The 22,966-nt window shown below is 39.3% G+C and overlaps 2 protein-coding genes across 4 annotated transcripts in view; one reads left to right on the top strand and one right to left on the bottom strand.

Moving 5' to 3' along the window:
- Positions 1-8,482, bottom strand: part of LOC144018664 (breakpoint cluster region protein) — a 33,691-nt gene extending 25,209 nt beyond the window's left edge. The window contains exons 1-2 of one of the 3 annotated variants that reach the window (XM_077521095.1): positions 8,066-8,482; positions 6,112-7,850 (exon numbers count right to left, since the gene is read on the bottom strand). In XM_077521095.1, coding sequence (XP_077377221.1) covers positions 6,112-7,447 — 1,336 coding nt within the window. In that variant the 5' untranslated portion in view covers positions 7,448-7,850; positions 8,066-8,482. Of the gene's footprint in view, positions 1-6,111 lie in introns of all 3 variants that reach the window. The other 2 variants (XM_077521093.1, XM_077521094.1) reach the window with 2 other exon arrangements.
- On the top strand, positions 8,223-22,945 carry ift81 (intraflagellar transport 81 homolog). Its single transcript, XM_077521096.1, has 18 exons — positions 8,223-9,123; positions 9,196-9,299; positions 9,404-9,584; positions 9,676-9,765; positions 9,955-10,020; positions 10,321-10,431; positions 11,229-11,313; positions 11,552-11,715; positions 11,807-11,902; positions 12,414-12,560; positions 16,196-16,345; positions 18,424-18,552; positions 18,860-18,949; positions 19,533-19,619; positions 19,835-19,906; positions 21,620-21,705; positions 21,964-22,009; positions 22,124-22,945. The coding sequence occupies exons 1-18, from the start codon at positions 8,980-8,982 to the stop codon at positions 22,304-22,306; spliced, it is 2,031 nt and encodes a 676-aa protein (XP_077377222.1). The 5' UTR covers positions 8,223-8,979; the 3' UTR covers positions 22,307-22,945.
- Positions 22,946-22,966: the final 21 nt, after the last annotated feature.

Below are 22,966 nucleotides of genomic sequence, written 5' to 3'. Positions count from 1 at the left end.
AAACTCCTCAACTCACATCAACATAGTTCAATGGCACCAAAATGTTGGCAGTAAAGCAATCATTTTGTCTAAAGAAGCACCTCAATTTACTTCACCATATGGTACCAAAGTAATAGATTACTGTTATTGCTTTTACACGAGTACAAAAACAGCAAATAGGTGACTTTTTCAGCAAATAATAGAGGATAGGATCCAAGGAAAATATGTCAATATGAAGAACTGCAAATATATAATATATATTTATATTCATTATTAGGGGTGTGAATTGCCTAGTACCTGACGATTCGATTCGTATCACGATTCACAGGTCACGATTCGATTCGATACCGATTAATCCCGATACGAATTTATAAGTCGATTGTTGCGATTTTTTTTCATTCAAATTTAGAAAATACTAATACTAATACAGTAAGCTTGTAGAGTGTAATATTTATATGAAAATGTATTATTTATTTATCTGAAATTTCAGTCTTATAGAGGTTGTAATCTGTTTCATGTTTGAACAGCATTAAAATAAAATATTAAGGCTTAATGTTCCGTTCATATAACATTCTTCCATGCTCAAGGTGTGAATCCTAACCCGAAGTCAGACATTTTGTTGAATATTTTTCCATTAAAAATGGAAGTTTAAAAATCGATTCACACACACACACACACACACACAAAAAAGGCAATGATGATAAGACGTTGAATCGGTAAGACTACCGAATGAACAATTCTGAGCTCTTAAAAAAAAAAAAAAAAAAAAAAAAAAAATCGATTTTTTTTTTTTTTATTGAATCGATTCGAGAATCGCGCGATGTAGTATCGCGATATATCGCCGAATCGATTTTTTTTTAACACCCCTATTCATTATGGTTTCTTATTCATATGCTAACCATCCGCAAAGTCTCATGGAAATCGACTGTAATCCCATTAAATAAAAAACAAACAACAAACAATACCTCTTGCATTTGTACATTTGCACTTGGCAGTGCAAGTTATTGTCATTGCCACAAGCTGTGACTATTTCACTTCAAACCTAAAATCGTCCACACGCCCAGACGCTTCTTCAAGCCGCTATACATAAAGCTTTTGCCACCGGCATTTAAGAGTCATGATGATGATGATTAATTATGGCAAAATAGACCCACCCGAAAGCTGGCCTCCTTAAAAGGACTAATAGCTAATCAGAAACGCTGTCTATATCGTAGCTTGACAATTGCCCCACATAACAACAACCCTAAAATCCCCAAAGTAAAATAGCACCAAAACTCTTCCCAACAAACAAATATAATGAATTTGCATGCTATTTTAGTGGGGAAAGAAAATACAATCCAATCAGGTCAAACATCAGCACAAACCAGCAAATCACAATATGATGCAACATTTAAAATCACCCAAGAATAATTCAATTTCCATGACAGAATTTGATACAGTGGATCAAAAACAAATCTACTAACTGTCTTGAATCAATACCATCTGAGTTCATCACAATTCACAACTATGACAAAATTTGTGCTACCGGTAACAACAGCAAACAATCAAAATTCTGTTTCTGCTCTATGAATCAATGAATGGCTTGGGTCCTGAATACACTAAGAAAATGAAAAGTGAATATAAACCCAATATGGCTCTGAGATCTGCAGACTTGGGTCAAATATTGCCACAAATGGAATTAGTTGATAATAGTAGTAGTAGAAGAAGAAGAAGAAGAAGAAGAAGAAGAAGAAGAAGAAGAAGAAGAAGAACTTTATTTCTCATACATTTTATTAAGGCCTTTTAAGCATTTTTAAAAGTCTTTGTTTACATCTTATTTTTGTGAAAATGTGTTATTTTAATAACTTTACTAAGCTACTAAATGTTACTAAATGTTTTAGGTGTTGTGCTTTTTGCTGTGTGAAGCATATTTTGAGTTGCCTTGTATATGAGAAGTACTGCTATATCATAAATCAAGATTCCTAAGAAGCCTGGCATGATGCAGAAAGTGTACATGTACACACAAAACATCCTGGACAGCCGCGTCAAGTAGGCAAACATCAGAAACACAGTGCATTTTATTAGGCTTTACCTAATACTTTCACCATGCTCAACTAAGCAGGGTACAAAACTTCTTTACAACAATGAGATCAAGGAAATATTTTTTTTTGCAGGGTGAAAACCACAATTATTTTTAATAAACAAAACAACACTTAACACTTTGTGACTGCTTTCTACATGTCCATAACCACATCAAAGGCCAGTTTATTGGAAACGTGCTTCAACCAACTCCCTGCCCAAATCTTAATCCAGCAACGTGTGCACAAATGTTATTACAACATCAGAAAGTGAATCCAGACATGTGGTAACTCATTATACAAGACACATGAAACAGCTGTGCCTTTATGTCAGCACTTAAGTCGCCTCTAGAGACAACAAGGGCGCCCACTGAGCCAGTAGCGTGAACATTTTCAACAGTTACTGTCAAACAAGCTGATGTGCATAAGCAGGGAAACTCCACTGATTCTACAGTCACATTATGGTCAAGTAAGTTGCAAGTCACAAGAAGTTCTCTGCCCATGAAAAAACATCTTTGATGAGTGAACAAGCACTCAGTTATACTGTCGCTCTCATGGAAATTGTTTCCGGACAAATAAAACACTCAAATGTCCACTGGAACTTTCAACCACATCGCCACAAGACCAGAGACAACACTCAAGGGAAGGCAGCAGAAAACTTTTAGAAAAGGCAAGAAGGTGGGCCCTTCTGTAATATGCCAATTAAAAACAACACAAATGATGTCTCAGTGATGTAATCAGAGCTGCCCAGACTTGCAGGCTACACATTTAGAAAAGAAACGAACTGAGGGCATGGCTGTAAAAGACTGTTTTCCAGGTGGGGTGGCACATAAGCCACATGGCGCCTTAAGAACATTGTAAAACGTAATGCATTTAAACCACAGATTACAATATTTAATGCTTTTTCTCAAAGAGCCGTGCGAGAAACTGGAAATGTTTTTGAGGGCCCCACCATCATACTAAACTCAATTGCGTTCAATATAAATTGACAGTATCTTTATAAAGGCAGTAAATGGCATTGTTTTGAAAAACTGTTAATTGTGGAGAACTTTATAAAGGGTATATACTGTGATTTGTTACAATTAGAACACAGGAATGTGTTAAATGTTTCAATTGTGAGAATAAAACAAGTATGTCAAATTTAAATTATACATACCGTTCTGTATGTGTATATACTGTATAGGAAAAAAAAACCAAACAAACCATCATTTAAAATTACATGCTTCATGTGTGTGTCGGTTTTTCCACATTTTTAAAATATCCTGACGTTCAGAGCAACAACTACTAACTCATAATCACCATTAATAGATGGGAGGAGTCTCAAATGATTATCATGGCAAATGTCTCTCTTCCCTCACCAATACCGGAAAAAAATGTTGCTAACGTGAGGACACAAGTCATTGCTTCCAAACACACTTTGCTTGCTCATGCTTGCTATTCAAGCTCACACACGGGAACCCTACAAACACACTGAACAAACCTCACGTTACAGCAAGAGAAGAAAACTTTCAAAATAAAAGCACCAAGATCATTTCACACTTCATTTTGACTTAATAACCTTTCAAGAGCCAGTCAGAGATTGGGGGCAGACTGGATGAGACCAAATCTGGGCTATGCTGATGCAAAGTTCCCTCATTATGCAATAATATGTCAATTTAAGATATTACGACTCATTTTGAAGTATTAATTCAAATGGTTTTGCCATCATGAAATTAAAATCATGTTTACAGCACAGACTGACAAATGAGAACGAAGGGAGATATAGAACCAGATTGAATAGATTGCACATTGCAGTCATGCCGGACGCGTGCTCTGCAATCTTACACTTCATACCGATTATATCATGCACGATCTGCCTGTTTGTCACATGCTTTGTGTCCGAAGAGCTTTGGACAGAATCACTTTACATAACACATTCTGTGCATCTGCCTAATCCAACTTGCAATGGATGATTTTGATGAGACAGAGGCAAACAGTTTCCTGTATCCCAATCCATCTTGCAGAATGTTCGACTTTGACTCTGATATACAGTACGGGGAATTACAAAACCACAACAATCAAAGTCTTTAACTATCTCCTGTCCATGACATCCCCAACTTGGTCAAACCACTCTGCTTATCCCACTTAACATTGTTATATTGTTACCATGTCAATACTTGGTCACAATGACAGATTCTACTATAGTGTTCACGCATAACAACAGGAAGCACTGATGGGAAGCATTTCGATCGGAAGCCGCGTGACACGTTTTAAGCCATTCAATCCTCTTTTTTTTTGAGTGAGTAGTCAAGGCTTTTCTCTACCCACCTCCTATGACAAAAGAGACTCTCTAAATTTATCACGCTAGACAAACCCCTTTAGGTTAATTACTCGGCACCAAGGACAACAACACTGATGGTGTGCTGACAGACACAAAAACATTCAGAGTGGACAAGCCGAAGTGACTGGGAAGCCGGGGGGCAGGAGCTGCCTCCGTCGTAGCCTTGCTGTGAGAGCATTCAGGCACTCACTGGGCCATGAGCAGAAGGGGCCGAAAAAGAGTGGAGGTCAGATTAAAAATAAAAATACTGTCAATCGCCATCAGTGATCAATGCATGACAATCCACGCACCTTTTTTTTTGTCCAAGCTATAACAAAGTAAAAAAAAAAAAAAAATCATTTCCCAGTGTTGTGTTGTGTTTAGCAAAAGCTGATTAAAGCTGCAAAGAATTAACATTCATGACCAGGCTTTGGGGAGAATGTGTCTTAATGCTCATTATTGTGTGAAGAATATGCAATTCATTAAACCGAGCCGAGCTTTTGTAGGTCACATCAGTCATCTCATTATATTTCCCTCCTCCGCAGGTTCACAGCATCAAGTGTTAAAAATAAACGGCATAATAATCCTGGCCAGAAAACATTTAGGTCTGGAGTTAGTGTGGTGGAGAGTTTGCAGATGGGTTTTAGACAACATTGTACTGCAACTTATTCTAGTGTAAGGTCATTTGGTGAAAACAGATTTCTTTCATTAGTGTAACTTTAATGTACTCTATCGTCACATTCTTGCCAGTAGCTCTGTTTCCATCCCTGCAGGGCCCCAGGTTAGTTGCTCCACCTTTTATCCTGGATACTTTGAGCACAAGATGACTTGCTCATCATTTGGTTAATTGATAATATACACAGATTTATTGGTGTCAACTAACATGTGATGTGTAAATGTTGCTTCTGTCTGCTTTCTTTTGAACAATTTGTGTTCAAGTTCAAAAACAAAATGAAGAAAAAAACACAAAATGTCTATTTGCCTTTGCCATTATTATTATCATCATCATCATCATTATTATCACGTGTTCTATTACTAGGCTCAGTAAGTTAAGGATTTTATTGAGTAATGTAAGTTTATTGCTTTTTTTCCAGCTTTTGTAGTCCTATTTTAGCAATTTTTCAGACACACTAACGTGTTTAATTCCTGCAAAGTAAAAGACAACATCACTTTCACAATTTGATTTGTAGCCCAGAGGAAGAAATTCGCAGTTAATCATCAAACAATGCCAAATTATAGTACCCATTCATATCTAGTAAAACCTTGCAAAACCAATAATATAGCAGCATGCTAGAAAAAAAAAATCACCTGAATTAGCTTACATTAGCTCTGTCAAAAGTGAACAAAAAAAAAAAAGAATGATTATATTTGCTGTTTTGTTTATTTTAAACGCGTTAACATATGACAACATAAGCAAAGAATAATAGGCTGGAAAAAAAAAGTTATTGTTATTCTATTCTGCAAAATATCAGAATATCACTGGCCTGAAATAACTTTCATTCAAAAAATACTAAATAAACCAGTGCAAGTACTGTGCAACACGTAAGGAGAAAAAAACAAAACAAGTAACATGGGGGAAAAAAATGCATACTTGATGATATACGTCTGTCTACGTATGATAAATGTTTTATTACTATAATGTTTAGAGAAGGGCTTTTGTCTAATGGGGAGGTATTAAGTGCTCCATATTGAACAAACACCCAATTAAGATTATTCACAAATATCTGAATTAGAAACTATATGTTTTACAAGCGAGAGTTTGCTTTGCAGACTTACCCAGATCACCTTGAACACTGTTGTCATGGGAGGTCCTGCTGGATGTGGTGGACTCCCCATCACTGGGCCAAGGTTGGCTTGCTTTATGTACTCTGCTCAGGTCACTCACTCCCACCTGCTGCTTCAGACGCTTTTGGGAGAGAGGCGTGGGTGGGCTGCTGCTGTCAAACGACTGCTGGGAAGGTGAGCGACTTTTGCCCCTGAACATTTGATCGGTTGTGGGACTGGGGGAAACATGGCTGGACTGGCTTGAGGAGAAGTCCTCTTCGCTGGATGTCAAGTTTTCATTGGAGCTGCAGTCTGGTGTGTACCCTCCTCCTTGTTCGTCATCAAAGCTGCCGGGAGAACCGGAGCGGCGAGGCCATGTCAGATGCATGTTCTCCTCGATGCTGTGGTCTCTAATGTGGATCACGCGAGTGTCCCCCTCAGTCATCATTCCACCGACATACACGCTGGTGTATGGTTGACACTCAGCTGGATGTGTCTCAGACTTTCCTCCCGTGGAATGGATCACACTGTCTTTCAGGAAGTGATGGGTGACCTCTGGTTCGTCATACGACCCGTTATAACCGCAGTTCCCCTCAGTGGATCGGCCCCGCTGAACACACTTGTTCATGTCTCCTGCGGTAGCTGATAGGTTACCTGGTACGGAATAAAGAGTCCTCTTGCGTTCCATCTGCATGGCCTGACAGCCAAGCGTGCTGATCTTGTCTGACACCTCCCTGTCGTTAACTTTGACCAGTCCTCGCTCGTAGTGGTACTCCATGTTCACGTAGAAGGGTTTGTCTGGTCCTCCCGTCACCGACAATCCTCTTCCATCTCCGGCTGTGTTTGAGTTGGCTCTCCTGATGCGCTCAAAGTTGGATCTGAGAGCCGCCACCGAACCCGGTCCCACTGGGAATTCGGAAATGTCGGCCTCTCGGCGGACAGGTGTCTCCCCATCCTTCTGTTTAGCACCCTCAACCCCTTCCTCTGAATGTGGTGTCCATTTTTCTCTCTTGTCAGGTGCTGTCAGTGGCTGCACTACTGATACGTCCTCTTTGTGAGGCATCTGGCTGTCTGGACCACTGGAAAGGGTTCCATCGCTTTCCTGAGGAAACCTTTTAAACCCCCATCGCTGGCCATCATAAGACTTTCTCTCTTTTGCAAGAAGAGTCTGCAGGTAAATCATCCTAAAGCGCTCTTTGTTTACTTCCTTCTCCAAGTGTTTGATGGATGTCTTACATTTGTCCAGCTCCTGTTCAATATCACACATAGAGTTCAGCTCCATGCATGGCGGATCAGAATTAGGGAACTGGGCTCTCCAAGCTTCCACAAATCCAACTGGTTCAACCATTGTTATTCTAGACAAATAATATTCACAAAAAAATTACAAGGAAAAATCCCTGCAAATATGCTGACCCTAACTCAGTATTGCCTGCAATCTCCATGGTGCAGTGAAAAGAAGAGGAAATGTGTGGGTCCACCTGATAATGAAGAAAAGCTTAGTTTTTACTTACAGACTCGTGGAAAACAACAAAACAAAAACAGTAATGGTCCAGTTTCTTTACTCCTTAGTGACAAGTCCCCTCCAAAAAAAGTGTATTGTTATCCTCGTGCTCTTTGCTTTAAACGTTTATTCTCCAGAGATCCTCTGTCATCGGTGTTTGCTGTCAAACTGACTCACAACACTGTTGGTATTTTGGCTCCTCGTCGAAAAGCAGCCACAGCAGAAGAGGCGGGGCATCCATGTGTGATTACTGTACCGTGCACACAATCACAATTATCACAGAGCAAATTCAAAAATGTAGATAATGCTAAACTTACTTTTTTTTTTTTTTTTTTAAACAACAGAGACTATTAAGAGAACAGTGAAAACGTCACACAAGTTTCGGAGCAATGGTGGAAGCAAAGAGAGTTGGTTTTGCGGTTGCTTTTGTTACCAGCCGAGGTAGAAAAATAACTTTTCACCTACCGTTTCTCTTCCATAAATTCCTCCCGCGGCTTTCCAAACAATTTGGAAACAACAGCACGTTATGCACGGAGCGGATTACGCTTGGCACTTCAAAGATCATTGTATTGTGTAAAGCTGGACTGAAGGAGGGGGGAAAAAAATCTCCAACATCGCCACCTGACGGTTCAAATTAAAGTTCAGACGGACACGACATGAGTGCTCAAGTACTACTCGTTTAGCGGGGCTAGCTGCCCTACGCAGAAGTGGTAGTTAGCTGTTCTGTGCTACAGTGAACGCGTGGGCGATTTGTTCTTAACTGACAGTTTTAAAAATATAGATACTTTGAGCATTTAAAGCATTTTTAAACTTTTATCCGATTGGCTACCAACCCGGAACACATTTCCTGTATCCAGGGCAACTGCACCAACGCGAAGAGATAGTGATGGATTCACGTTTTACTTAAAAGTCTGGAATTTTAAAAACTACTACCCAGAAAAGGAAACAAGTGCCCGTTCGTTAGCGCATCTGATTTTTTTTAAGAGCTACATATCTTGTATGGAACGTGGCATGTTGTATGCGTATTTTAACGAGCTTATTGGCGTGTTTGTGGATCTGATTAATTGCTCTGCATTTCATGCACCATTGTTTTGGAACAGAAAATAATTTATAAAGAAAAGGAACGCGTACTTTCAACGTATGGTGTTAAGCATGAAAGAAATCTGTGAGGCTTGGTTTAATTTAGCTAAGACAGCTACGGTTAAAAAAAGAAAAGAAAAGAAAAAAAGACTTGAAGTTCCGACGTATTCACTACATTTAAACGCACCATTAGTCTTTGGAGCCTGGTGTTGCATGCTAGCTCGGGTTAGCCAACGAACGAGACATAAATTGTCAGAGGTTTGTAGTAATTATATAGGCTACCTAAGAATCGAGGGACGATGAGTGAGCAACTAAAGTTTATTGTCGAACAACTGAACAAAGATCCGTTTAGGAAAAACTTTAATCTAATCACGTTCGACTCCCTCGAACCGATGCCGCTGCTGCAGATTTTAAATGACGTTTTAGCTGCAATAGACCCAAAGGTAAGCAATGTAACAAAACATTTGTCGTGCCATGCCAGTTAGAAATTTATAAATCGACGTTATTTATTTCAGCAAGCTATTGATATTCGCGAAGAAATGCCGGAACAAACCGCGAAGAGAATGTGTGCTCTGCTTGGAATGCTGAAATACAAACCACCTGGCAACCAATCTGAGCTGTAAGTTGTTGTGTTTACGGTTAAATGAAACAAGTTCAAACAACTAATATAAAAGCACACTTGTGTCTGTGTGGGACATTTTCCGACTCAATGTTTCTCCTCAGGAGCAGCTTCAGACAGGGACTTGTGGTTGGCAGCAAACCTGCAGTCCATCCCATCTTGCACTGGCTTCTGCAGCGGGTCCCAGAACTAAAGAAGAGGGCTTATTTGGCTCGTTTTCTTGTGAAACTTGATGTTCCTTCAGAGTTCATGGCTGATGAAGTCATCAGTGACACATACCATCAGGTTTTCATGCACCAAAATTCACTTCACTTATGAAAGAGGTCAGTGATTGCCTCAACAGCAAATGAGCTAAAGCGTATACATATGTTCTTAGTATGAAGAACTGGTGGAAGGATTTAAGACCAGTCACAAGGAATGCGAGCAGCTCAGGACATCAGGGTTTTCAACAGCAGAAATCAGAAGGGTAAATAACTTTTTCAATTAAATTTGTCTGTAAAAATTATCACCCTCAAATAAATTAATGTATCCTTATTTTCAATTAAAGACAATGAGGAAATAAATTTGCTTTTAGTTTTATGTAATTAGAACACTGTATCTGTTAAACTTTTTTTTTTTTTTTTTTCTAAACAGCATTTTTGTTTTTTCCCAACAGGACATTAGTGCAATGGAGGAGGAGAAGGGCCCACTAATTAAACGTGTGGAAAGGTTGAAGAAGAGGGTGAGTCAATTCCCCCAAGGGGCTATTTGCTCTTGTAATGTTCAGAGGGCTTTAGGCTTTGCAGAGGAATGAAAATATAACCCTTCTCATATATTATCAGCTTCTTAGTAGACGTGACAGGGATGTGACAGCTTATAAAGTTGTTTTGATAAGACAGCAAAGTAATGGGCTGTTGATCTGACACTCAAGTCATTCCAAAAGGTGAAACTTGACTCCGTATGTCGCATGGTTAAATTTGGAAGGTGGTGTCCATATCCAGATACTGTACAATCTTAAAGTGTGCACTCGTCTTTCCACTAGGTGGAGTCAATGTCCAACCATCAACAGATGCTGGAGCAGGCCAGGCAGCTGAGAGTTGAGAAGAAGAGAGAAGAGCATTTGGCCCACCAGAAGCAAGAACAAAAGAACCAAGTAAAGCTTTCTCAGTTATCATCACTATTTTGTCACTTTGGAATCATGCATCAATTAATAGGGGCGATCATCTGCATTTGCTTTATTTCCCTTGAGATTTATACAAAACAAGCACAACAATGTTTGGTATAAATTACATTACAACAACAGCTAAACACTTGACTCACTCGACATTAGTGTTGTAATAAAGCAGGGGTTCTGTGGACTCAGAAAAGTCACTGGTTTTCTGGAATGGATTATCTCGGCAAAAGAGAAGTGCTCACTATCACAGATTTAGACTGATTTGTGAACAATATTCGAGAGAAATTGTGATATTGTGTATGCGGAAGAAGTTTTCTATCTTTGCGTTCATCTCATAAAAAGATAGGAGCAAAAAGAAAAGTATTGCAATTATATTTTTGTTGGGTATATTTTATTGTCCAATGAAACAGCACCTTACATTTTTTCTTCTTCATTTTGTCTCAAAAACAATATTTCTCGGTTACTAGATATGCCTCAATATAATAGAGTGCAGGTTTGCTCCTTCTACTATGATGACTCCACTCATATCAAGAGACATTGGCTAAACCAATTTAAACGGGTGCATACAGTGTTTTTTTTTTTCTTTTTTTTTTTAACAGTGTTGTTTTATATCATTCATTCTTGCTTGGACCTTTAGCACACAAATATTCTTTAAATCCCATTAAATCATGCATGAAATAATATATTTTAGGGTAATTTGTAACAAACTTTGGATAAGAGTTTGATTGTACAATTTTGTCACTGGCCTTTGCTAATAATCACGCACTTGTTTTTAGTTGTTTCAGGCAGAGCAGAGGCTGCAGAGGTTGCAGCAACAGGTAAAAGACATGCGACAGGCTGCAGCTGATGCCAGTCCAGATAGTAAGTATTGTTCTCTGCGTCAGCAGGACAGAGAAGAAATTCACAGAATCATTCATAGAATTGCTATTAAAAAAAAAAAAGATGATCTGGTGCTGAAACGTCTTGTTTTATTCTTGTCCTTGTCACAGTATTTGTTGTGTGTGTATCCGAGTGCCAAAAGTAGCTACTTTCCAATTTGATAAATTGTCCATTTGAAATGCAATCACTTTCCAAACGTATTAAGCGTCATCTTCCCCAGGCTTAATGAAAAGGCTTGAAGAGGAGATCAAGTTCAACTCATACATGGTCACTGAAAAGCTCCCCAAAGAATCAGAGGCCCTCAGGCGTACAGTGCAGTACCTTCAGAAAGTGACATCAGAGCCCGCCATGGGTCACGGTGATCTCCAGGAGCTGCGGGACAAGGTCAGGCACAGGATGCCACTGAAATTAAGTCTGTATTCTTTTAACTTTGCTTAGCACATTTTTTTTTTAAAGTTGCTCTTTGCTTTTGCAGATTAAAGAAGTTGACTCTCAGATAAATCAGCTGATTGAGAAAAAAATGATGAGAAGCGACCCTATAGATGACAAGCTGACCCTCTACAGACAGCAGGTTTGGGACATTTTTGCTGTCTGGAATCTTTTACTCTTTTTGTGTAGTGTGCTGATCCCGGTATGCCAGGTTCTTAATATGTAATTCCAAATATGTGTACGCCAGTTTTGTAGCTGCTCTTTTTATTCATTTAAACATACAGTTGAATTTCAGTGGAGCCTGAAACCTTTCAGAAGCTCAGTGACTCACTTTCACTACAGGGCCCAACTTAAAATCTCTGTTTATGTCAAGGATCGCAAATTATTCTATATTACACCAAACATATCCAGGTGTGACTTAATGGCCCTCAATTTGTACACTGGGGCACAGTCGTGCATGAGTTGCTTTAAATTGCGACATTGATATCTCCAACATATCTTGTTACATGAAAAATTAAGATTCCGAGAAAATCCCTGAATCATTTTAATGATTATGAGATGTCATTACTCCCAATTTCATTCCCCCTGAGTTTTCAAATCAACTTGAAAGCCGCACATTTGATTATATTTCCATTGTAATCTGACTCTCACAGGCCTCCATTATCATCCGTAAGAAGGAAGCAAAAGCTGAAGAGCTGCAGGAAGCGAGGGAGGAGTTAGCGGCTGCGGAGCGGGAGCTGAAACATAGGACCGACGAGGCACTAGCCTCAAACGGAGAAGAGATCGTCCGGAGTGATGAGGTACACTTCTGCGTGTGTTTGCAGCAGGCACAGATTAATATATTTATTTTCTCAAACGAATCCTAATGTTGTGGGGCCTTTTCATGGACACATTTGAGAAGAGTTGGGAGTGAAGAGTTGCACAAGCAGTGGCCAGGAAACAATTACATGTAACTCTTATTTTGTATTTGCAATGACTGATAAGATCACTCATTTCCTTGTACTTTTGTGTATATATATTCAAACCACAGAAAACACAAAGTGCTATTTCTGGTCCTATCCAAACACGGACTGTTCACAGTCTTAACAGTACCCATCCCTTCTCCCCACTCACCCCCACATTCCCATAAAACTCTATTAATAGAATCCAACTGAGAAGAACCAGCACAAGAAACGGGACTGACCAAAATGCCTGGAAGTCACCTTTTCCCTAAATCTTTTGTGTACTCACTTTAAGTCAACAGAACTTTTTAAATAGACGTGGAGGCCAATAAAGTTTGGTCTTTATTTTATCGCACGGCAAGAGACTTCCAAACACGATGTGATGTCCTCTTGATGTTCTGTAAGATTACACAGAAAGGAAGGTACAATATAATTTGGCACATCCACAGCATAAAGCCAAATGTGTTCTCTGCATTGGACCCACACGCATGGTACATACCCATAACGGTGCGGCGGGTCGGCAAGTGGATCCCGACCATGTCAGTACTGTGGTCAAGGGAACTGGCTGGTAATCAAACAAAGATAACGGGGTTTATACACTGTGACAGCTTTGACAGGTCTATCAACTTTATTTATAACACTGTTTATAAATATATATAGAGAGCCACCAACGGATGAAGATTATAGATAATTTTACAGCCTAAAGTCTACAATTGCAGCAACTGTTTCCTGGTCGTCGTGTGCTCTACGCAGGGGAGCCGTAAGGAGGGAGAAAAGGGTCCATGACTAACGGGCCCTCGAATATAGCATTTTCAATTTGCCGCATTGTAGTAGTACGTCCCAAAGTGTTGTTTCTTCAGGTCGCCACAAATCCTTGGCTGTGGCCCTGCCTGAGAGGATGATGTCATTACTTGATGATTGTGCACATATTGTATGTACACTCTTCTGACTCTTGACATCTCTGACCTGCGACTGTGTAGAAGTGGGTGTTTTGTTTTTTGTTTTCCTCTTTCTCTCTCTCTCTGATCAAATCTGCATCACAGATATCTAAATGTAGCATCTAGCATAAGTTCACAAACACATTTGCCTTGGCCTCAACTATGCATTTTTGCAATTTCTGAGACATTACACCACTCAAATTGGATCAAATCAGATGTTTTGGCATTCGGATAAAAACATCTCTGCGTCTGAAAAATAAACAAATACAATTTAAATATCACTGTAACATATCTCCCAGCAGATTTATTCTCCATTCTATGTAAGCAATCATTTGAACAATACGGTGGAGACAATGTCTTTGTGGCCAATTTGATGAACTTATTCATGTACTGTAGTTTCATTTTGAGAGGAGAAATTTATTTACTGGGAAAATATGAATATTTTAATTTTAATTGATTACTCACATTACTTTTCAAGTATGCACGAGTTATTTGTAAACTTCCTTTTTTTGTCTGAAATGCTGAAAAGCAATCTGTTGTCGTAAGGGTCCGTTGGTCCTCTGCATAGGTAAAGTTAATGAAAAATGTGTTGTCCGGCACTGCTTACCAGACTCCCCCATAGTCGGGGCCATCGGCCACAGTGGAGATGATCACTTTATCAGCGGCATTTTCCATTCTGCTTGTTGTGTCATCACCTGCAAGGCTGCCATCCACAAACTGCAGTGAGATGCCTGCATCTGGTCAGCACTGGTTGGCCAGTAGCGTGTAAAGTTTATCAACTGACCACATCACACTGTTTAAATATAGTGGTGTTGTAGTTAAGAGGCGATTACCATTTTGTGTTTGGAATGCGTTCCTGATCTCCGTGTTGCTGGTCGCTTGTACTTTTGTACGATCGTGTACTTCATTATAGAGTGGTGAGCTGCTTCTTTGGTAACAGGATTCCTTTTGGGAACATACTGTCAGGAACACTATGGAGTATTATTCTGCTCTGTTAAGTCCTCTCTCAGCCACGACTGCCCTTGATGTCCTAAAATACACATAGAATATACTCTCTGAACCGTCCCTCCACCCCACTCTATGTCGAGCTTCTCGGGTCCCCAAAGGACATGAAGCACATTCTGTGTTTTCTGGGACTGTTCTCCCGTGTCCTTGTTCATTTATAGCTGCTCTTCATTGTGGAGGAGCTTCACTGTGTCCCGATGGACGGACAGACAGACAGATACTCTGGGTGGGGCCCAACTCCACTTGCAGCGGAGATTCTGCCAGATGGAGCTATTTGTTGGACGTAGCTTGGCTGAACAGATCGAGTGACCATGCCAGATCAGGCACGGGCCCCAGGGGCCCCCCGTCTGCTGTTTACTAAATCCTTTACTCTCCTGACCTTTATCTGGGTATTGGGCAGTATGCATCTACACTATGCGAGAAGTTACCAGGATCCTTTTTGACTAGTACAAAAGTTTGTTGTGTAGCTGCAGTCTGTTGTCTGATTAAAATCAGCCATGGGCAGGGTTTTTCCTGGCTCAAAATGAGGCAGAGGTGGTATCATCGTGACTATGATGGGTGACTAGTAACTACCGATACCAGGTATCAGTGCCAATACCAATCTCATTTTTCAGTTATTGGTACTCGCGGCGGTATCGGCCGTCCTCCTGCAGCCATTTTACAATCAAGGATAGAAATTATAAATTAGATGAATACAAAGTTGCTATTAATTTTAGCTTTTTTTTTAAACTGCAATAATTAAAAAGTCATCCACTAGTACATATTAAATTGTAAATATAGTTCTGCGTTGTTGTAAAACACTATTATGTTCATTGTATATACCAGGGTTCCCCAATTCCGGTCCTCGAGGTTCGGAGTCCTGTAGGTTTTCTATTTTTCCGCCTACCAACACACCTCATTCATATAATGAGCTCATCAGCGTGCCTGATAATGATCCTTAGCTTTAGTATCAGGTGTGTTGGTAGGCGGAAAAATGGAAAGACCTGCAGGACTCCGGCCCTCGAGGACCGGAATTGGGGAAACCTGGTGTATACTGTGTTTTTATGACTTTGGCGGTGGCTGGAGCGCGCCACCTCTGCCTCACAACCAGGAAATGGGCGTGTGCAACGGTTGCTCTATGATCTGTTTCTTCTTCGGTACATTAAAGTTTTTAAAAAAAAAAAGAAAGCTGTTTCTTTTTTGGTTTCAATCTTTAGGACTTTCCTGTGCACTGCTGTTGATATTGCGCCTCCAAAATGCGTTGCTGCCGTGCTCAATCAACACAGCTAGAGCGCTGTGTTGAGTGATATCAGTGGCTCAGGCTGGAGGTGGCCGCCTCCTGAATTTTGTAAACAGGAAAACCCTGGCTATGGGAATAATTAAAAAAAATCAAATCAAAACAATAAAATTCAATACACTCAACTTTTTGACCTCTTGACATTTTCTTGTATCATTCCCAACTAAAAGATGAATTCACAATTACTTTGTGTAATGTTAGCTGTAAAATCAAACAAGTTGACACTTGGCTGGCATCAACTCTACCGACTTGAATTGTCTTTTGTTTCCTTAAAGATGAAACGTTTGGTGGCGAAGCTGCGAAGCAGGGGTACAGTATACAAGAAGAAGCGTCAAGAAATTGCAGAGCTGAAGGCAGAGTATGGAGTTCTACAACGGACAGAGGAGATTCTCAAGCAAAGACATGAGGCTGTCCAAGAGAAACTGGTAAATACAAATTATCTCACGGGGATAAGGAAAATCTAAGCAACTTTTTATTGATAACATCCATCATTTGCTACTGATTAGCCAGTTCGGCACACAGCCTTAGTGGGGAGAAACATTGGGAAAAATGTGAAAGGGGCAGTGCGGGAAATGCTATTTCCCTTGCCCCAATGGCTGAATTGCCCTTGAGCAAGGCACTCAACCCCTAACTGTGGGCTGCCCATTGGCTGCCTCGCTCCAAATGTTCTGCTTGCATTTGATCTCCCCATTCACACTGGCCGTGTTAACACTAGCGTGCTGGAAGCTTCCTGGAAATTGCTTCACACCTCTTTGTGGTCCCAGCGCCTGACTTGTTGATAGGCTGTCTGAAAGAAGCCATGGAGAGTTGCTATTTCTGACAGCTGCATCTGCTGCCCCTGCTCTTTCTGCATCTCTCACTGGGAGTTGAGTTAAGCTAGGACAGTTTTCAATATCATCCTTTGGATCTGACGAGTTAGTAGCTCTGCAAAAGGAAACTGTTCTCTCCTTAAAGAAGACAATCGGGCTGATTTGCTAATGGTTTGCACGTGCAAAAATGGGCACATACTTGATTGCGCATGTAAACAGATGTAGACGCTGGTCTACTAACTGGATGCGCCATGCAACCAGGATCGCATCTGCAAAATGTGTTAAAATGCTGCGCAGTTCGTTTTGCTTTCACTACCAGCCATTTTAGAAAATTTCACAATTTTCAATACCCACGCGGTATTACGCTCAATAATTATATATAAGCCGAATCTACCAAATGACAAAATACTATAGAATGCTTTTTGCCCCGTCCCGTTCTTTTATAATTGACAGTAGAAAAATGTAGGTTTGCCAAAATGCCATTTCTCCCATGGACTCTGAAACTGTGTTTATTTCGTATAAAATGGGGCAATGATGTCATCTACCGGTGGTTGGGCATCAGTAAAGTTGTTTCCAAGTTTGACATTTGCAGTGGAGCATAATCAGATTCTTCCCATCTATCCCCACTCTGAAAAATTACAATTGACAAGTATACTTGTCACCGGGAGTGCATGAGTAATATAATGGATCTACTACTGTACTTGTTTGTTTAATTTCACACCTGGAGGTATTCCAGAGACCTATTTAATGTATTTGAATAGAAGTAATTTAAGTCTGTCAGCTTTTTTTGATATGTCCCCCTTTAATGCCTCCTGTACAATTATTTGTTAAACTGTGCACAGATCACGTAACATTTGCATAATAGTTGATGAGGAATGAAGGAAAGATAATGGACAATCTAGAATTTCACTCAGTAGAAAGCAGACTCCAAAGAAAAAAATTGTTTGTGACCAGTGTACAGTACCTTTTTATTGATTGATTGATTGATTGATTAATGGTTTCATATACTGTATGTTGTATGTATGTATGTATGTTGATTCAAACTATTAAATTAATCACTGTACCTTTTATCCACACATCATACCTTGATCAAAATGTATTATAGTCTTTGACAAAGTTTCAGGAAATTAGAGTGGCGTCATCATGCTACCTAAAAAAAAAAAAATCTACCCAAGAAATCAAAGCTGTTTGGTAATTGCCTTGGGTGATTTTTTCTCTCTCTCTCTCTCTCTCTCTCTCTCTCTCTCTCTCTCTCTCCCTCTCTCTCTCCCTCTCCCTCTCCCTCTCCCTCTCCCTCTCCCTCTCCCTCTCCCTCTCCCTCTCCCTCTCTCTCTCTCTCTCTCTCTCTCTCTCTCTCTCTCTCTCTCTCTCTCTCTCTCTCTCTCTCTCTCTCTCTCTCTCTCCTCTCCCTCTCCCTCTCCCTCTCTCTCTCTCTCAACACTGAGCACTTTATATTTTATCGAGGTTGAATCTTGTAATTAATTCCAAAACCTGCATGGGATGTTCTTTCATGTGGTATTTCTGCTGCCCAGCATGCTTATTCTCATGTCAAATTGACACTAAACAAACGGTAATGAAAATAATGATAATTCTGTCATAGCTGACAGTTGTAAATTATGCGGTCTCTGCCTTTGCTGCCTTGTTTTGTGTCATTAACTTAACTGGCCGCATTTCTCTGCCTTGTGTTTTTGAAGCAAACTCTGGAAGCCGAGAAGGGTATCTCCGGCTACAGCAACACTCAGGAGGAACTAGAGAGGGTGTCTACCATCAAGAGTGAGCTAGATGAAAAGAAGGGCCGCACGCTGGATGACATGTCTGAAATGGTAACATGACTATCGTGGCAACATCAGGATATTTTAGCAGTTTTTACTGCTTTAATGTACTGTATTAATGATGAAAGAACTTTAATTAATATTATATAGTCGGGGTGTCAAAATTAGTTTGTTAATTTGAATCCATTTGTTGATGTTCTCAGTCCAAAGCCATCTCTTAGAAATTTAATATCTCTTTTTTTTTTTTTACCCTGGTTTTGCTGTAATTGTATATTTATTATATACTGTATATTTATATATATATATATATAAAGAGGAGAAAAAAATCCTCTTTGTATTGTCGTCTCTGTTTTCATAGGTGAAGCAATTAAATTCAATGATAGTGGAGAAGAAGTCCACTCTCGCTCCAATTATCAAAGAACTGAGGTCACTGAGGCAGCAGTGCCAGGTGAGCATAAACATTTTAAATGCAACTATATGATGTACACTGTAATTCTTCATAATTATTATGATTGAGAACTTTCATTAAAGGATTTTATACATACAGTATGGTAAATTGCATGTGAAATAAACATTTAACATCAATGAAGCCACTGTGCTAAGCCATGAATCCATCTTAAATTTGGGATCAAATGGCTAAATGTATTAATCTATTACTGATTCCTCCTGGACTTCTGTATCATCTATTATCATGACAGGGTATTTTAACAATCGTTTACATGCTCCAGAAATAAAATGCTTGGTGGGAAAGCCCCCCACATTGCTCCGCTAAAGGCAGAGGATTAATTTTTCCTACACAGCGTTCCATCTTCCTCTTCAGTGGCTAAGGTCTACCAATGAAACACTGCAACCAAAGGACAGAAATAGACTTTGTAAGAGGCCATTGTTAGTTAAGTTGTTAGCTGTGTTTTGAGTGTGCTATAATTGGAAAGTGTTGAAATTGGTGTCTTGCTACGATTTTGTACAGAAAAATGATCTCTTTGTTTGTTTTGTGGGTGGAATAATGATTTCTGTTTGCATAATCATACCAGGTGTTAAATCAGGAATATGAAGAAAAGAAATCCCAGTACGAAAATTGTGCTGCTGGTCTGGAGAGCAACCGATCCAAATTGGAGCAGGTATAATTTCTGTTCTTCTGTACTTAAAAAGTGCCATTCTATTGTTTTTCTTTGTTCAAAAGTCATACTTGTGTTTCTTTGATGGGTGTGATATAGTGAATAATAGTTTGTAGTTGTTTCATATATATACGTTTTTCTATTTACATTAAATTCCTTATTTGTCTTACAGATTATTTTTATTAGATTATTGCAAATAACATTCTGATTCTTCACAGGAGGTGAAAGCATTGAGAGAGGAGACAGCACAGGAGGAAAACCGATATCATTACATCAACTGCAAGTCAGAGGCAAGAATAAGGAGCAAGCAGACACATGAGGCTGAAACCAAGTCAAACATTGCCAATGTAGACTTAAACATTTGATGCTTTTTTTTTGTATGAGGGCTTACCTCACTAGGCCGGGGCATAACCAAATGGTTTAGAAGGAAACCAGCTGTTATTTCTAAATTTTATAAACTTAAATACTGATGCTGACGTATTTGATAATCCTCTGAAGCCTCCCAAAACCTCAAAACAAAAGGACGACAAGTAGGATTAATAATTGTCAAATATATAGTTTTGATAACCAGAGTAAGCGTATGTGAACATGGGGTTTTATCCATCAATCCTTTTTCTATACCGCCTCTGGCCTATCCGGCAACGTAAATATATTACAAAAATGATAGATTTGATATGCAGTATTGCAACCACTCACAACTTTTATTCCTTTTCATTTTTTTATACATAGGAAATATGTGCAAAGCACAAGTGCACTTTATATTGTTGTAGTCTGAAAAAATATGTGCAAAGTTGTGAACACAAATTCCAAGCTGAAACTACAGTACGTAATGGGTTTATTGTTGGCATTAAAATAGCCAGCAAGCAAGCTAAAATACTGTCGATAACAATATAGTACTGCTGCATTAGTCAAGAATCACACTCCTATATTGTTTTCTCACAAGTAGAACAAAAAGTGAGTGATAGCTGCCTCACAGATGAGTTTTTATACATTTACACATACAATGCAGTGGAAAAAGTAAATCGTCCTCTTCTCAAATTCTTACTTTTTTGGCATAGTTTCTCCACTTTTGCATGATTTGCTGTGATCAATGGAATCATGAATTCAGATCTTTACCAGGAAATCCTTAGGGAGAATGTTCAGACATCAGTTCTTGACCTCCAGCTGAACTGCACTTGGATTCTGTAACAGGACTACAATCCAAAACACACCTCCAAGTCAATCTCTGAATGGCTTTAAAACAACGGAAGGTTTGGGAGTAGCATAGTCAATTTCTGGGCCAGAATCTTTTTGAAATGCTGTGGCATAGCCTTTTAAAAAAGTCAGTCCATCCTGAAAACCTTCCATTGTTGCTGAATGAAAGCAATTGTGCACAGAAGATTTTTGCTAAAATATCTCCACATATATGTGAAAGACTCATTGCTGGTTATATTAACACTTGATTTCACTTTCAGTTATTAGGGTTTGGGGTCAAGTACTTTTTCACACAGAGCCAGGTAGCTTTAACTAGTTTTCCCCCTTGATAAATAAAATCATTAATCAACATGTAAAAACTTGCCCTTTGACACTGTAGTGTATTAAAATGGCTGTTAATGATACTCTGCTGGACATCTGAGTCCACTAATATCTGTAGGTGGTCATTTGACCGAATCACTCCACACTATCCCTTATTTGTGTTACCTCTTAATTTGTCATAAAATTTTTACATTAATGAGTAATAGTTAACTTAAATAGATCTTTAGGGGAAAATATCTTGCAAGGTTATTGTCTCTTGGTTTGCTCAAACATTTTAGTTTACTGTGTCTGTGATTGGCCATCTGTGCAGAGACTGTTTACGATGCCTTCAAGGCTAGCTCGGAAAAACATGTTACAACAAGTTAAAAAGGTGTTGAATTGTTTGTGGGTGCGTGGGAATGACAAAGGGGACAGATTCGAAAAGTGTGTCCCCACCCTTCAGATACTGTCCTGCCAGTAAACATGAGCCTCCCATCTCTCTTTCACAGATCATTGAGATGCAAATACAGCGGGCGGCTGAGGAAAAGAAGGCATACGTGTCCTCTGATGTCCAGGAGAAGAAAAAAGCGATCAGGTGAGCGCGCTCAGTCAGGCCAACCAGCTGCTTGCAAGATGAATAACCTTTTATACCCTCCGGGAGCTCCTCTTACATCACAGTTGCGCTGCTGCCCCCTCATTATTTCATTACGCAAAGAGTCATCAGAAATGTCTTATCGCACATGATGGAACCGCTTGTATGGATTAAGGGTGCATGAGAAACCACATTGAAAACAGTGGGTGAGCTCTTTTGAATTTGCTATGGCCTGCATGTGAATTATACCTTTGTTTGTAGGGAAGTATACATGAAGAACATTGCAGATCAGGAGCTTCTTGGCAAGGTGAGATGTTTCACAATTTCTTAGGAAAATCATTTTCAGTAGATTCGTGACGATGTTTGGAAAAGATTAATATGCCATTTTATCTTTTTTTTTTTTTTCCCATGTGAACTGCAGAAGTTACGTGAGAAGCAGAAGCTGGTAAGAGAGAGCCACAGTGCTAACATGGAGCAGATGAAGATGTGGCAAGACTTGGAGCAGCTAATGGAGTGCAAGAGACAGTGCTTCATAAGAGTGCAGAATGAAGCATCTGTTGGTCAGGTCATCCAAGAAGGAGGAGGGGATAGGCTGGTGCTGTGAGGGCTAACATGCTTCCAAATGCATGTAAATCTACTTCCTTTTAAATCCTACTGTGCTATTGTTTATTTAATTTAATTGCTTTATGAAAATGCATTATGAGTGCTGTTTCACTATGAATGGGATATCGAAACCGTAACATTGGATTATTATAGCTTTCTGACATGATGAGCACAATACTCCATTTTATAATATGGTTTAAGATTTGCAGTGTTTTAACTCTCTGTGACCCAGCAGACTTTTTGACACATGCTGCTTATCCTTAATGTACTTTGGATCCAAGTATCCGGCGATAACACCACGCGTAGTGGCGTACCAGTGGCCGTCAACTATTTTTAGCAGGAATAACATGACCTTGGACTGTGTTTCTCGCCAATTTTGGAGATAAATGTTGTCATGTATACAATTAGCTAGTTATTCTTATTTGTAGAAATGGTTTTAAAAAAAAACACACATTTTGGATATACCTGTTGTGTTTTATTGAATGGTATGGGAATGTCATGACTCATGTTTCTTTTGACTGATTTTACATGATTTAAAAATGAATACACAATGTGCAAGAATGTAAACAAATGTTAGATTTTGACTATTGTAATGAGCATATATAATAATGATTTTACAATTAAAATATTAGAAATGGATTAAAAACGGTTTCATGTATTC

The sequence above is a fragment of the Festucalex cinctus genome, chromosome 5, assembly GCF_051991245.1.
Source record: "Festucalex cinctus isolate MCC-2025b chromosome 5, RoL_Fcin_1.0, whole genome shotgun sequence".
Classification (NCBI taxonomy): Eukaryota; Metazoa; Chordata; class Actinopteri; order Syngnathiformes; family Syngnathidae; genus Festucalex; species Festucalex cinctus.
Note: the sequence above shows the minus strand (reverse complement) of the source record. Positions and strands in the feature narration are given on the sequence as shown.

Bases quoted from the DNA above. Each gene is read 5' to 3' on its own strand.
- ift81 (XM_077521096.1), top strand. From the start codon at position 8,980: ATGAGTGAGCAACTAAAGTTTATTGTCGAACAACTGAACAAAGATCCG. The intron at 12,561-16,195 runs GTACACTTCTGC...GTTTCCTTAAAG, and splicing joins AGATCGTCCGGAGTGATGAG to ATGAAACGTTTGGTGGCGAA. The intron at 19,620-19,834 runs GTATAATTTCTG...GATTCTTCACAG, and splicing joins ACCGATCCAAATTGGAGCAG to GAGGTGAAAGCATTGAGAGA.